Genomic DNA, 11,750 nt, shown 5'->3' with positions numbered 1-11,750 from the left:
AGGTGCGAAGCGTGCCCGGCCAGGCACGGGATTCCCTCCCCCTGCGCCACAGAACTTCCGGCCTAGTCAAACCATGCAAGGACCTAATCCTTGGTCCAACGGTCGTGGCATTACTTGTCATGCTATGTTCTTTACGTAATGTTCTTACGCTTCTCGTATCCTTTGGCTAATTGCACTTACTTTCGTATGAAATAACGTTACGTACTTGTGTACACAACTACGCGCGGAGGAACAAGGAAAGCACAAAAGAAAACAAAAACGACAGCTGTGAATTCCAGAAGTTTATTTTGTTGAGCTTGATCGGCAAGAATGTGACATGATTCTAAGCCCACGATTTAAACCTATGGCTTCTTCACGGCGCTGGGTACGAGCGTGATGTTGGAAGATCGCTACGATGTCCGTCAGCAAATGATTTGCCTATCGTGACTGAACTCTTTTACCATAAAAGAACCATCAAAGACCGTATCACACAAAAAACTGTACTATCCTCTGGTGCCATTTGGGAATTTTCAAGTCTCTGTTAGTAGAGCTTCATCACCAATTTCGCTGTTGTTGTTGAAACTTCTCTTCCAATCTGAACACAGCGAGCGGAGGCATGCGTTAACCGCATGTAAACGTAAGGTACATGTTCCAGTTTGTAATTCATTTAATAACGATTCCTGATATAATTGCATAATTGATGCGTTTCAAGTTGATATGCAATACACATCTATTTATTTGCCTTGTTCATGCACTAGTGTATTTTCTCAATTTTCTTGTGAGGTATCCAATGGAAATTTACGTTATGATGCTATCAATGTTCATGCCGGCGTGAGATCAGCCTGTCGCATGAATAGGGCAGTCAGCGGGGTACCGGCGCGGCCCCGTGAAAGCCGCTACACTTGCCGGATGTGTGATAATCCGGCGCAATAAAATTGTTACCACTAATGATAATCTAATGGTTCTCGGGGAGGAGTACTGCCACCTTTCTTCAATGGAAGTAAATAGGTTTGCCCCGCCCCGAGGTCAGTGCCGGGAGAGGTTGGGTTTATAGAGACAAAAAAAAAATGAAAAAGTAGAAAGGCCGACAAAAACGCCTAAAAACACGTCAAAAACCTGCCGGAACCCATCCTCTGCTTGGAGAGTAATTATTAGCAACATTCTGGTGCTTGTTTAATGATGCTTCTCAGCAATACTGGATCAAAATGTCTTATCGATCATGAGTGCTACGTAATTCCTTCCACCTATCCCTGCTACGGCCACCTGAACGATTTGTCCTGTAGATTTTTATTCGCTGAGACATATTTCTGTACAGAAAACCTACAATGTGCAATTTTGTACCTCTTGCCTGCAGTATTAGCTATTTTAACCAACTTCTCAGAACACAGTTAGACCACATCAATTTAGTTCCTTGTTTAGTTGGTATTTCATCACTTGCTTTTTGTGCAATCCTGCACCCTTTCTTATTTGAAAATGTAACTGGGAACAAGCAATATTGTGTGACATTTTGTACATAGGCCTTATTTGTATTTGATCAACTACTCACACGTGGATTATTTGTAAACTGGTACTCCCTGCCAGCTGTTGTTGGTTCATCATGTCTGTTGGCTTTGATACAAATTACAAATTTACATATGAAAATCAAGCCTTTTATGAAAAGAAAGCAATTCCAACGTCCATGTGAACTTGCAAACTATGATACATATACTTAGAGTTAGGACTCAGACATCATGCAAAGGTCCTACTTTTGATGACAGGCTTTTTGTATGTATGTATACATGGTGTTCTAAATTAATTTATGAATAATGTTTTAGAGTTGGGGCATAGTCAAACATTTTCTCCCTTAACTATGAGCACTATTTTCATATCAATGTTATTTTGTACAAATATACAAGTGAGAAAATAAAAAATGCTGAAAACATTTTATGTTTGGTCCCATCACTTTCATCTCATGGTAACACAGTCAGAGAAAGACATCTGTGGCATTGCAGCAGTGTAATGGCAGGGTGTTTGGCCCAGGGGTCCTGGGTTCGAATCCCGGCATGACCTGTTGAAGTTGTGCCCTTTGGAAAGGCAGTTAACACAAATTTCCTCACACAAATAAATCTGTCCGGAAATGCTGCTTGTACTGTTCAGTTTACTGGGTATGCCATACAAACAAACATCCAGCACAAGTAGTCCCTACCTCTAGTCTTTTAAGTTATCCTAATGTCGAGTAGATATGATTAGTTGGACATCTGAAATGGCTCATTGTTGACCTCAGTCATTGGACCTAACAAACATATTGAAAGCAGGACTTTGATAACTGGACTTTGTCTTGAGGTGGAGCTGCCACATCAACAGGAAACAAAATCATGGCGGCTGCACCAACAAGTCTGGGGGATCAAATCCGTGAAGAACTGTCCTGCAGCATCTGCTTGGAGCTGTTCACCAGGCCAAAGATGCTACCTTGTCAGCATACCTTTTGTCAGAACTGCCTTGACAATCATGCAGGGAGAGAAAAGTCCTTTAAGTGCCCGAACTGTCGCCTACCGGTCAGGCTGCCACGCCAAGGGGTCATAGCTTTACCTGACAACCACCTGGTTAAAAGTCTTTGTGAGAGACTGCAAAAGCAGGGGGCAACATTGCTAGAAGAAATGTCCGGACAACCCCAGTGCAGCTTTCATCCTCCTGAGGAGTTCAAAGTGTACTGTAAACAATGTCAGATATCTGTTTGTGAACAGTGTTTGGAGGAAGCTCATGATGATCATCGCACAACAACCATCAAGAAAGCTGCTCAAGAAAGGAAATCTACAATCCAGGCTTTGATTGCCAATGGGAGAAACATTTTGGAAAGTTATGTAAGCTTCATAAGTGGTTTGAGCAAACAAGAAAAAATCCTGAATAAACAGAAACAGCAAACAGACAACAGCATAATTCAGGCTTACAACCAAGCCGTACAGAAACTTGCAGAGAGAAAAGAGCACCTCTTGTCTGAATCAGAACAAAACCATAGAAAGAACTTGAAGAAAATAGAGAAGGGACGGAACAGAGTCTTGGCAGATGTAACGTTGGGTAACCTAAATTCGTGGGGTACTTAAAGTCGGGATTTTTCGAAAACGGGGTATTTAGGGATATGTGCTAGATGCAAAATCAGTTATAACGCCAGCAATGCAAAGCAGATAGACTAACGTATTCAGAACACTGGCTGAAAAGCTTCGATAACCATGCATTAGAAGTTGGCGACGTCAAAAACTCTCCGTCCCTTATTGACAGAGTCTGGGGGCTTCGTGGGAGAATCACCCAGCACGGTTGTTCGCTGGTTTATAAGACAAATGTCACATCTCCTGCCTGCTAAACACAATTATTTATAAGACAACTTATTACAATCTCTTTTGCTAACCTGCAACTGGATTCTAAGTGTGATCAATCATCAAAACTCCTCTCTGTTGCTACAACCTACGGCACGTGTATTTTCCCGCCGCCATATTGTTAACCAGAATCCTGTTGTCAAGCAGACGACAAAGGTTTGTGAGGAACACTTTTTGTCTAAATGCTGCGTGTGATAGTGGACTGAGAAGGATATTTTCCTCAAATTTTGCTCCTAACACAACAAGGAACACATGGACATAGTGGTATTACCATTGCTACGGCATCCAGCTAACTTCCCATGAATAATGTAACGTTACACGTTGCCCGATGATGACGATGGGCCGACTTTGAGTGAAGTTCTACCGACTCAACACACGGGTTGTTCCCGAACTGGCCTGATGTGTGCGGTACGGTCGTTTTTTCGTGTATTTTTTTTACTTGGACACGTCTATATCCATAGCACTTTCCTCAAGCCAAGGATAGAACGAATAGCTGCTGTATAAAATGTGATTAGCGGTAAGATATTCAAGACGAATCTTCTCTCCCGAATTAATGTGCCCCCCTGTCCGACAACACCGCCATTGTGCGTGCGGCGGACGGTAGTTTGAAGTTGAAATATTATGGTGTCAGCACGACTAGAGACAAAATCTACCATATATATGATTAGTGCAAAGATAGTACATAATACTGACAGAATAATAGAAAAAAAGGATGGTTTATTGTTCTGCTAGATTGATTTCAGTCAACCATTATCGGAAAAATCCCGAATTTAGGTTACCCAACGTTAAATGAATTGTCTGCTGCATGTGATCAAGCAGAACAAGACATGGAGCAGGGAGGAGTCAAAGACAAGAAGCAATTTTGACACGGGTGGTTGGGAAGTACAATGAAAAAAGTTCACCACCAGGGGTAGAAACCCAGCCTGTTGTCTTTCAGCCCAGAGACACCATCGTGCCATTATTGGGTCATGTGATGGTCCAGTCTCTCCCATCTCCGCCAACCCCAGCAGCACCTACATCTGGGACTGATGCAGCACGGGGCACAGGTCATCACCGTGGTTACCAAAGAAGTGCAATCCTAAGGCCCACAAACACTCCAGTGCCAATGCTGGGACATTCTCTCCCATCTGCCCCAAAACCATCAGTGCCTGCATCTACTTATGTTGCAGCAGGGGACACAGGTCACCATAGTAATCAAAGGCAAGTGGACCAGTCTATGAGGGTGACATTTGGTGGAAAGGGGCACACAACAGGGCAGTTCAAGGGTCCATGTGGCATTGCAGTGTCAGATGAAGGGTTGATATTTGTAGCAGATGATGAGAACCAGAGAATCCAAGTCTTTACCCTACAGGGAACATTTGTCCATCAGTTCCCAACATTCACATCGGCTATGCAGAAGATGAACACAGATGATGTGGCAATGGATGGGGATGGGAATCTGTGGGTAGTTGGAGGGACAGACTCTGCTGAGTTTGCTGTTCAGTACACCAGACAGGGCAGAGCGTTGAGGAATATTGACCTACAGCGGACCCGGTGGGGCAGAGGAGTAGCAGTGGACACCAAGAGAAACCATGTCCTTCTTACACAAACAACAGGAAACATCTCCAAGCCTCGTGGTGAAGTGCAGGTGTTTAGGCCAGACGGAACACTTGTGAAAACAATGGGTTGGCAGCAGGGAATGAAATTTCCATTGTACATCACTGTGAATAGGGAGGGGAACATCCTTGTGTCAGACTATTACAATCACTGTATCTATGTGTACAATGAGGACAAACAGTTTCTGTTCCAGTTTGGAAGTGAGAGAAGTGGTGAAGGTCAGCTTACAAATCCTAAAGGCATCTGTACAAACAGGTCAGGTAGTATCATTGTGGTAGACTGGGGTAACAGACGTGTAAAGATGTTTGACAAGTTGGGGAGATTCCTCAGACACGTGGATATTAACATGGACTGGCCACAGGCTATTGTCATGGCAACATATGGTCAGCTGGTGGTGACTGAGCTAAAGAACCACACAATCTCCATATTTCACAACTATTGAGCCTGAGTAAAGTAATGATAGAATATCACTGATCTGTGCACTGTAATGTTTTAATGCCATTGCTATATCAGACATGCATGTACTAAAACATTGAAGACAAAGTACAAATGAATTGTTAGGCTGTCAGACTACCCAGTACACACTAAAGCAAGTAGCTATCAATGTAAAATATATAATAAGTGTTAATTAGACATGGTTTAAATAATTTGTGAAAAAGGACAACTGAAAAGCAAACCCCTTTCTACAGGTACTTTTAATATCTTCTTAGATGAAGAAACAATTTTCTACTGGAACAATCTCTTAACATTTAGAGAAATGCATGTACATTATTACTAGACATGTACAACTGAATGTTGATGGTGGTTGGAGAACTCTTCCTTATCATGTACAGATTCCATGTATTCTTTAAAACTAAAACTCAGTAAACCATTGCAGACACTTTATCAAAGCTAAACATTTATCCACAATTGACTTCTCCAGTTTGCTTGGGTTAACATGGTTCTCCAGGAAACCAACCAAAGTTTCCAGGGTGCCTTACTTACTGGTAATGTTACTGATTACCTGGACTAGTCATGGGTTGGCACCAACTCAAACGTAATAGATCACATTGTAATAAAACAAAACAAAAAATCTAATGCTAATGCTACTATAAATTCTATGTATTTAAATGTCAGCAGGAACTTTAATAAAAATATTGATCAGTTTAACCCATACATTTCCAAATAGCTTTCATCTCTATTTGTACATAACTGTAGTTTTAGTAGTATGTGTAGCTATATACGTAATTCATTAAGGCTTTTGGATTGATAAGATGATGGGACCATTGCAACTTTTGAACAGCCTGTTGCAAAACTAAATCTGGACACAAATTATATTGAACCCTACAGCAAGGTTTGAAACAGAAACATTGCCTGCTGTTTGAAGATGACTCTATACTCAAGAACTACTAATGTTGAAGAATGCATCCAACACTTTGGAACATTCCTTTTCTCAGTGGCTGTTTTCCAGTTGATGTAGTGTTCATTCCATATCAGCATGCTGTTGAGTTCCTTGGTTCCTTAGCAGCTATAGGTAGGACTGGGTATTTGTCACAGACAAACATCACATCACTGCAGCTTGGTCAGCACTAGAACTGCAGATGGTACTAGTCCTGGAAGGGAGTAAAGATTGTTCATGAATTATCAACAGTCATTACAAAATGGGTTATCAATAAAACAGCAGCAACTTTGGCAATAGTGTTTGTGTGGTTTAAACACAAACATCGCACAGGTGACAACCAGTGCAGTGTGCCTACAGACATAGATACTCAGAGTCAGACTGTGATTGAGACCAAGAATTTTGATGGTTTCTGTGGTCGCTCATTTTTTTCAAACTTAATCCCTGGGTTAGTGGGATTCTGGCTCAGAGATTGTGGAGAAGGGCTCCCTTAAAACCCTGGGTGAGAGTTCGTGTGACATCCATACAATGAGAATCATACCTAGAGAATTCAGTGGGTTATGCATGTCCTCCTCAGTGAAGATTTTTCTGGGGAAGGTGGTCATCAGCTGGAACGGCTGGTCTCCATCTGTTCTGTTCATCTCCACAAAGAGTCGCACGGCAGCCAGCTCCTCCTGAACCTTGAAACTCTGCGTCAGCGCAGTGCCGTTAAACAGCCTTACCTGTTAAAACACATAAACCAGCAATGGATAACAAATTTCTTTGTACAAAACCAAAGAATACTTGTCAACGTTTCAGCTACTGTCTGTCACCTTCCACAAGACAAGACTGTCACTGAAATGTCGGCTTGGTTTGCATAAGAAGAACTTTGTTATTGAGTGATTTACAAAGCTGATGGAACTTTTCACAAACCAATAGCAAGTCAAGAGGCCTATACTGACTGGCTTTCAAACACTGTAAAAAAAATGAATTGTAGGTAGGTTGACAATGTATGTATGTGGCCCAAACCTGAATGCGTGTTTGTTCGTAGTCCTTCTTGGGCTCGGGTGCAGCCTCAACCTTAGGCTGGGCTGGGGGGGGCTGGGCTGTTCCAGGCACGGGAGCAACAGATGTGCCTGCCTTGCCAAACTGGGGAGGGGAAGACAACATCAAAGCATGAAGGTCATGTTGTTCCCTACAAGATTTTGAATATTTCATTTTCATCTGTAGCCTGAGATACAGGTTTATTCAGGGAAGAAATTGTTGAAACAGACACAAGCTGCACACAGCTGGATTTTTGGCTGTCAATTAAGTGGATGTGTAGGCAAAGAAATTTTAAAAAGTGACCTTGAAGTTGAAGCAGAACTAGTCATGAAGGTCAGGAAAGGAAGTGTGTTTACCTTGGCAGCCCTCTCAAGTCTATCTCTCTCTATTTGGTCCTTAACTCTTTGTCTGTAACAAACAATAAGAACAGTGTTTTATATATTCCATTCGTACATCGATATAGGAACACTAAACATAAAAGACTGAACCAAATATTAATCAGGTAAAACCTACTTGGCCATTCGCTCTTCCATCTTTTCTCTCTTCCTCTCTGCAACCAGCTTTTTGGATTGCTCATAGTTGTGTCTGAAGGACAAAGGTATTGAAAGATGAGCTTAAGATTCAATCAAGATAGAACTTCAACCTTTTAAGTCATGACATTTAACAATGTCATTCTGAAAATTGACACTTATTTGAAGAGTCAGTCATTGACTACTTGGAAACTTCAAAGAGGATTGACAACTTCACAGCACTTTTCTGTGACTTGATATTGACTATAGAGATGTAAATACTTTTACCTCTTTTTGCAATTGGCTACTGCAGTTTAACAATGTATATTGTTATGCAGTAGTATTCTTTGAAGTTGTAGTTAATCTTTGAAGTTGTAGTAGATCTTTTTGTTAGGTATAGTCATGTACACCTATTTTGACATCCAGTTCATTCTATATGAAAAATCCAAACAAACAAACTTACTGAGTCTTCATGCTGACCAGCTCCTTGCCCTGTCGCCTCCTCATCTTCTCCTTCTCAATGGCCTCCTTTTTCTCCTCTTCCGCCTTCTCCTGCCGTCGCTGCTTCAGACGCTCCTGCACCCTGAGGGGAGTCATCAACGTTCCTCAAACTTCTCAAAACAAGTATGCCATTCATTAAGTGTCCTTTCATGAACTTTGTTACTATAGCCATTGATTTTAGAATCTGTTATCTTAAGCATTTTATCATTGTGCGGGCAGGACTCAGCACAGCAAAGTCTACTCATAATTCTACAAAGACTAGATGTAGGTACAAAATAAGAAGAACGAAGAGACTAACTTGCGAAGTTGCTCTTGTTTCTCCTCCTCCGTCAGCGGTTTGATTTCTTCAGTGGACTCTGAGAAACTCTGATGACCACTTCGTACAGCGTGCATCTTTGTTACAAATAAACAAAGATATTGATATGCTTATATATTCAATGACCTTCATAAACATGACAAGTCAACTTTTATCATTCAACTTCTGATTTCATCCCTTGCTTATTTTCTCAATAACTTAACCCATCTTTAAACCCATTTTCTCCTACACTATGTAGAACATGTACATGTACTCACTTGTACATCATTTTCAGTCCTGAGTTTCTTCCCACACCTGAAAAACAGAAAACAAAGATAGATACTTGTTAATCTAGTCCAAAATTCTGCCAGCACCAGTAAGGAGACTTGATATCCTTATATGCCAGGAAATATGACATGACATTTTTTCTTCTGTCTTCTGCCACCTACCTCCTTGTTTTAACCACCATTGACACTCCATTTTCTCCCTAACCCAAGATCAAAACACTTAGAGCATTTCCCCCTTTAGAGTGTACAGTTATGGAGAAATTTACTATAGATACTTGTAAGGGATTCTAAAATTCAGTGTTAGTAGTTTTCATTTCATCAATTGTTTACAGTATACTACAAAAATGTCCTTTATTCTATCTACAAGTACTTTACACCTGTACAGCTCTTAGACCATTTAACAACACATTGTTCTCAGACCACATAACCTGACAACACATTGCACTCACTCATCGCAGACCAGACACTTGGCCTCCTGCTGCCCCTCAGCTCCGTCTCCCTCCCCTTCTGCAGCGGCCTCACTTTCTTCTGTGGCTGTCTCAGCAGCGCCTCCTGTCTCCATCGGGGTCTCTGCACCCTCCTGTGCCCCTGTCTCCTGGCCTGTGGGAGCTGGGGTAAAACACAACATTTTCATGATCAAATGCAACAAACATACAGCTATTCACACATACCTTAACTGCCTCGAATATATTCTAAATTGTTTTTTCTTTGGTCGCATCTCCCCAGAAAAAACTTTCAACAAAGAGGATGGCGTGAGCAGCAATATATGTAACCCGATAGAAATTAGCCACAAAGTTGCTGTGAACTCTTCATAAAGCAAGGACATGGCAAACTTTTCAAGACAATGTCAAGAGATTGATCTATATGAAAAATAATCCTAGTTCAAAATACATGTATAAGACACCATCCTTTCAGATTTGGAGCCTCCAAATGATCAAATCAGGTTTGCAAGGCCAAGAGTTTTTATCGAACCGCCTTAGTAATATGGCCTGACAATTTTAATGCCAGCTTTCTGTTGGCCACTAACTGTTTCCACAATGGTCCAGAGGGTGAAGTAAATTTTGTAGAAGTCAGTAAAGACAAGTCCAGACCTGCTGCTGACTCCTCTGTTTTCCCAAGCACATGACCCTGAGGCGGTTGGTACGGCTCATCAATGTCAGGGTCATCCATGTGGGCAAGAAGCCTGGAAAAAGTTGTCATACAACCCAATCAATCAAACTACACTGAACCACTTACAGTCAAACCTGTACTAGTGACCACCTCTACATAAGGACCACCTGGCATTTATTGCTAGTTTAAAAAAAATTATTTTTACATCTCTCTACATTTAAATCTCTCTTCATCATAATGACCACCGTGACAGCTTTTACCAAGTCCCTTGAGTGGTCACCAGTGGTCGTTATAAATTTCACTGTATTCTTCAGCCAGCCTCTGTTCTGGCTACATGCTACATAGGATGACCTTGCGAACACAGATTGGGAGGTTTAATACAACCACAGTGCAAATAAATCCTATGCCCAACTTTATCCCCCCAGCTAACTTGGTCATTCTGACCATCTCAGCATCTGACTCCATGTTGTCTTTTGTTGAAAGAAAAGAATACATTGCTTACCATTCCATAGCTGCCTCTGGACCTTGGTCATTCGTTACAGCAATGGCCTTCTCTCTGAAATGGAAGAATGTAATTTTATTCAAAGTATCATAATCTCATTGGCCGTTCATATTAACGTTAAAATAAACAGGTCTGCTTGTGATAAAAAGAAGCATCACAGATATTAGAGATAAACCAAGGAAGTTAAAAAACATGAAGTTTATATACATGCGTCTCAGCAAACAGTTAGCACTGCGTAGCGTGCGTAGTCCAGTGGTTAGCGATCTTGCCTCTGGACCTAGAAGCCCCGGGTTCGATCCCGGTTGTGTCGCTCACCCGACATGCACGCTACCGTTAAAGATCGCAGTCCTTAGGACGGGACGTTAAGCCGTGGTCCACTGTTCATTATGCTTGTCGAAAAGAGCTAGGGGAATTTCCCCGGTACAATGAACCTGTAAATACTGTACATAGCGTCTGTCTTCTCTGTCACGACCAGTGGAAGAGTAGCTCATCTGTTCATTGAGTACATAATTGAGCTAAACTGGTTCGAGATCCCTTTCCTTTCCTTTCACTTTATGGAAAACTTTTTTTCTTGCTGATCTTACACTGTTCCTCCTTAATTTTTCTTGCTCCGGGCAAACCCAACATACATGAGTTGCATAATCCGAGGTGCCCATTCATAAAGCGTTAGCTCACTGACAGGATTTCTTCATAATTTCATAATCCTCTGCGTTTCACAAATACCCAGTAATTCACTAGATCATTCATCTAATCACTCTCTTTGCACTTAAATTTGTTTAGCATCTTAAAAACCGTTATACGTAATCATAACAGTAAACCAGCAAGTCATTTTTACGAGAATATTCCATGCTGCCCCCCTCCCACACAATGATTCTGCTAACGAAACCTTGTACGAAAAGAATGACTGAAGTATGATCACTCACGCTCTGTTCTGTGGGAATCCCATTTCAAGCAGCGTCCCTAAGGAAGCCGACATGTTAAAGACGGTGAGTAGAACTTAAGCCTGCAAGGTAATTAGATAAAGAGCAGTTAAAGTTTGAGTGCACAGCTGCACAGTGGACAATGAACTGAAACTTCCCGATTCCAGTCTGACCTGTGCACCGGAAGTAGTTTTGGCAAGGTGGTGTTTCTACTTGAAAGCAGCAAAATGTATGTATGTGTGTTGCTACAGCTAATGTTTTCACCCTTAATAACACTGTACTGTCATTAAATTACTGATT

General features: G+C 41.5%; 2 protein-coding genes across 2 annotated transcripts; one reads left to right on the top strand and one right to left on the bottom strand.

Moving 5' to 3' along the window:
• The first annotated feature begins 2,105 nt into the window (after window positions 1-2,105).
• LOC136431968 (tripartite motif-containing protein 3-like) lies at window positions 2,106-5,421 on the top strand. Its single transcript, XM_066422977.1, has 2 exons — window positions 2,106-3,046; window positions 4,149-5,421. Exons 1-2 carry the CDS (start codon window positions 2,334-2,336, stop codon window positions 5,365-5,367), a joined length of 1,932 nt encoding a protein of 643 aa, XP_066279074.1. The 5' UTR covers window positions 2,106-2,333; the 3' UTR covers window positions 5,368-5,421.
• Window positions 5,422-5,601: 180 nt separating this feature from the next.
• On the bottom strand, window positions 5,602-11,645 carry LOC136433180 (UBX domain-containing protein 1-like). Its single transcript, XM_066425099.1, has 12 exons — window positions 11,454-11,645; window positions 10,531-10,584; window positions 10,010-10,101; window positions 9,368-9,527; window positions 8,910-8,946; window positions 8,635-8,729; window positions 8,299-8,418; window positions 7,840-7,911; window positions 7,683-7,734; window positions 7,312-7,431; window positions 6,845-7,025; window positions 5,602-6,517 (listed from the first exon to the last, which is right to left on the bottom strand). Exons 1-12 carry the CDS (start codon window positions 11,504-11,506, stop codon window positions 6,474-6,476), a joined length of 1,080 nt encoding a protein of 359 aa, XP_066281196.1. The 5' UTR covers window positions 11,507-11,645; the 3' UTR covers window positions 5,602-6,473.
• Window positions 11,646-11,750: the final 105 nt, after the last annotated feature.

Source organism: Branchiostoma lanceolatum, chromosome 4 (genome assembly GCF_035083965.1).
Source record: "Branchiostoma lanceolatum isolate klBraLanc5 chromosome 4, klBraLanc5.hap2, whole genome shotgun sequence".
NCBI classification, from domain to species: Eukaryota; Metazoa; Chordata; class Leptocardii; order Amphioxiformes; family Branchiostomatidae; genus Branchiostoma; species Branchiostoma lanceolatum.
The sequence above is the reverse complement of the archived record's forward strand: the minus strand, read 5'-3'. Positions and strand labels throughout refer to the sequence as shown.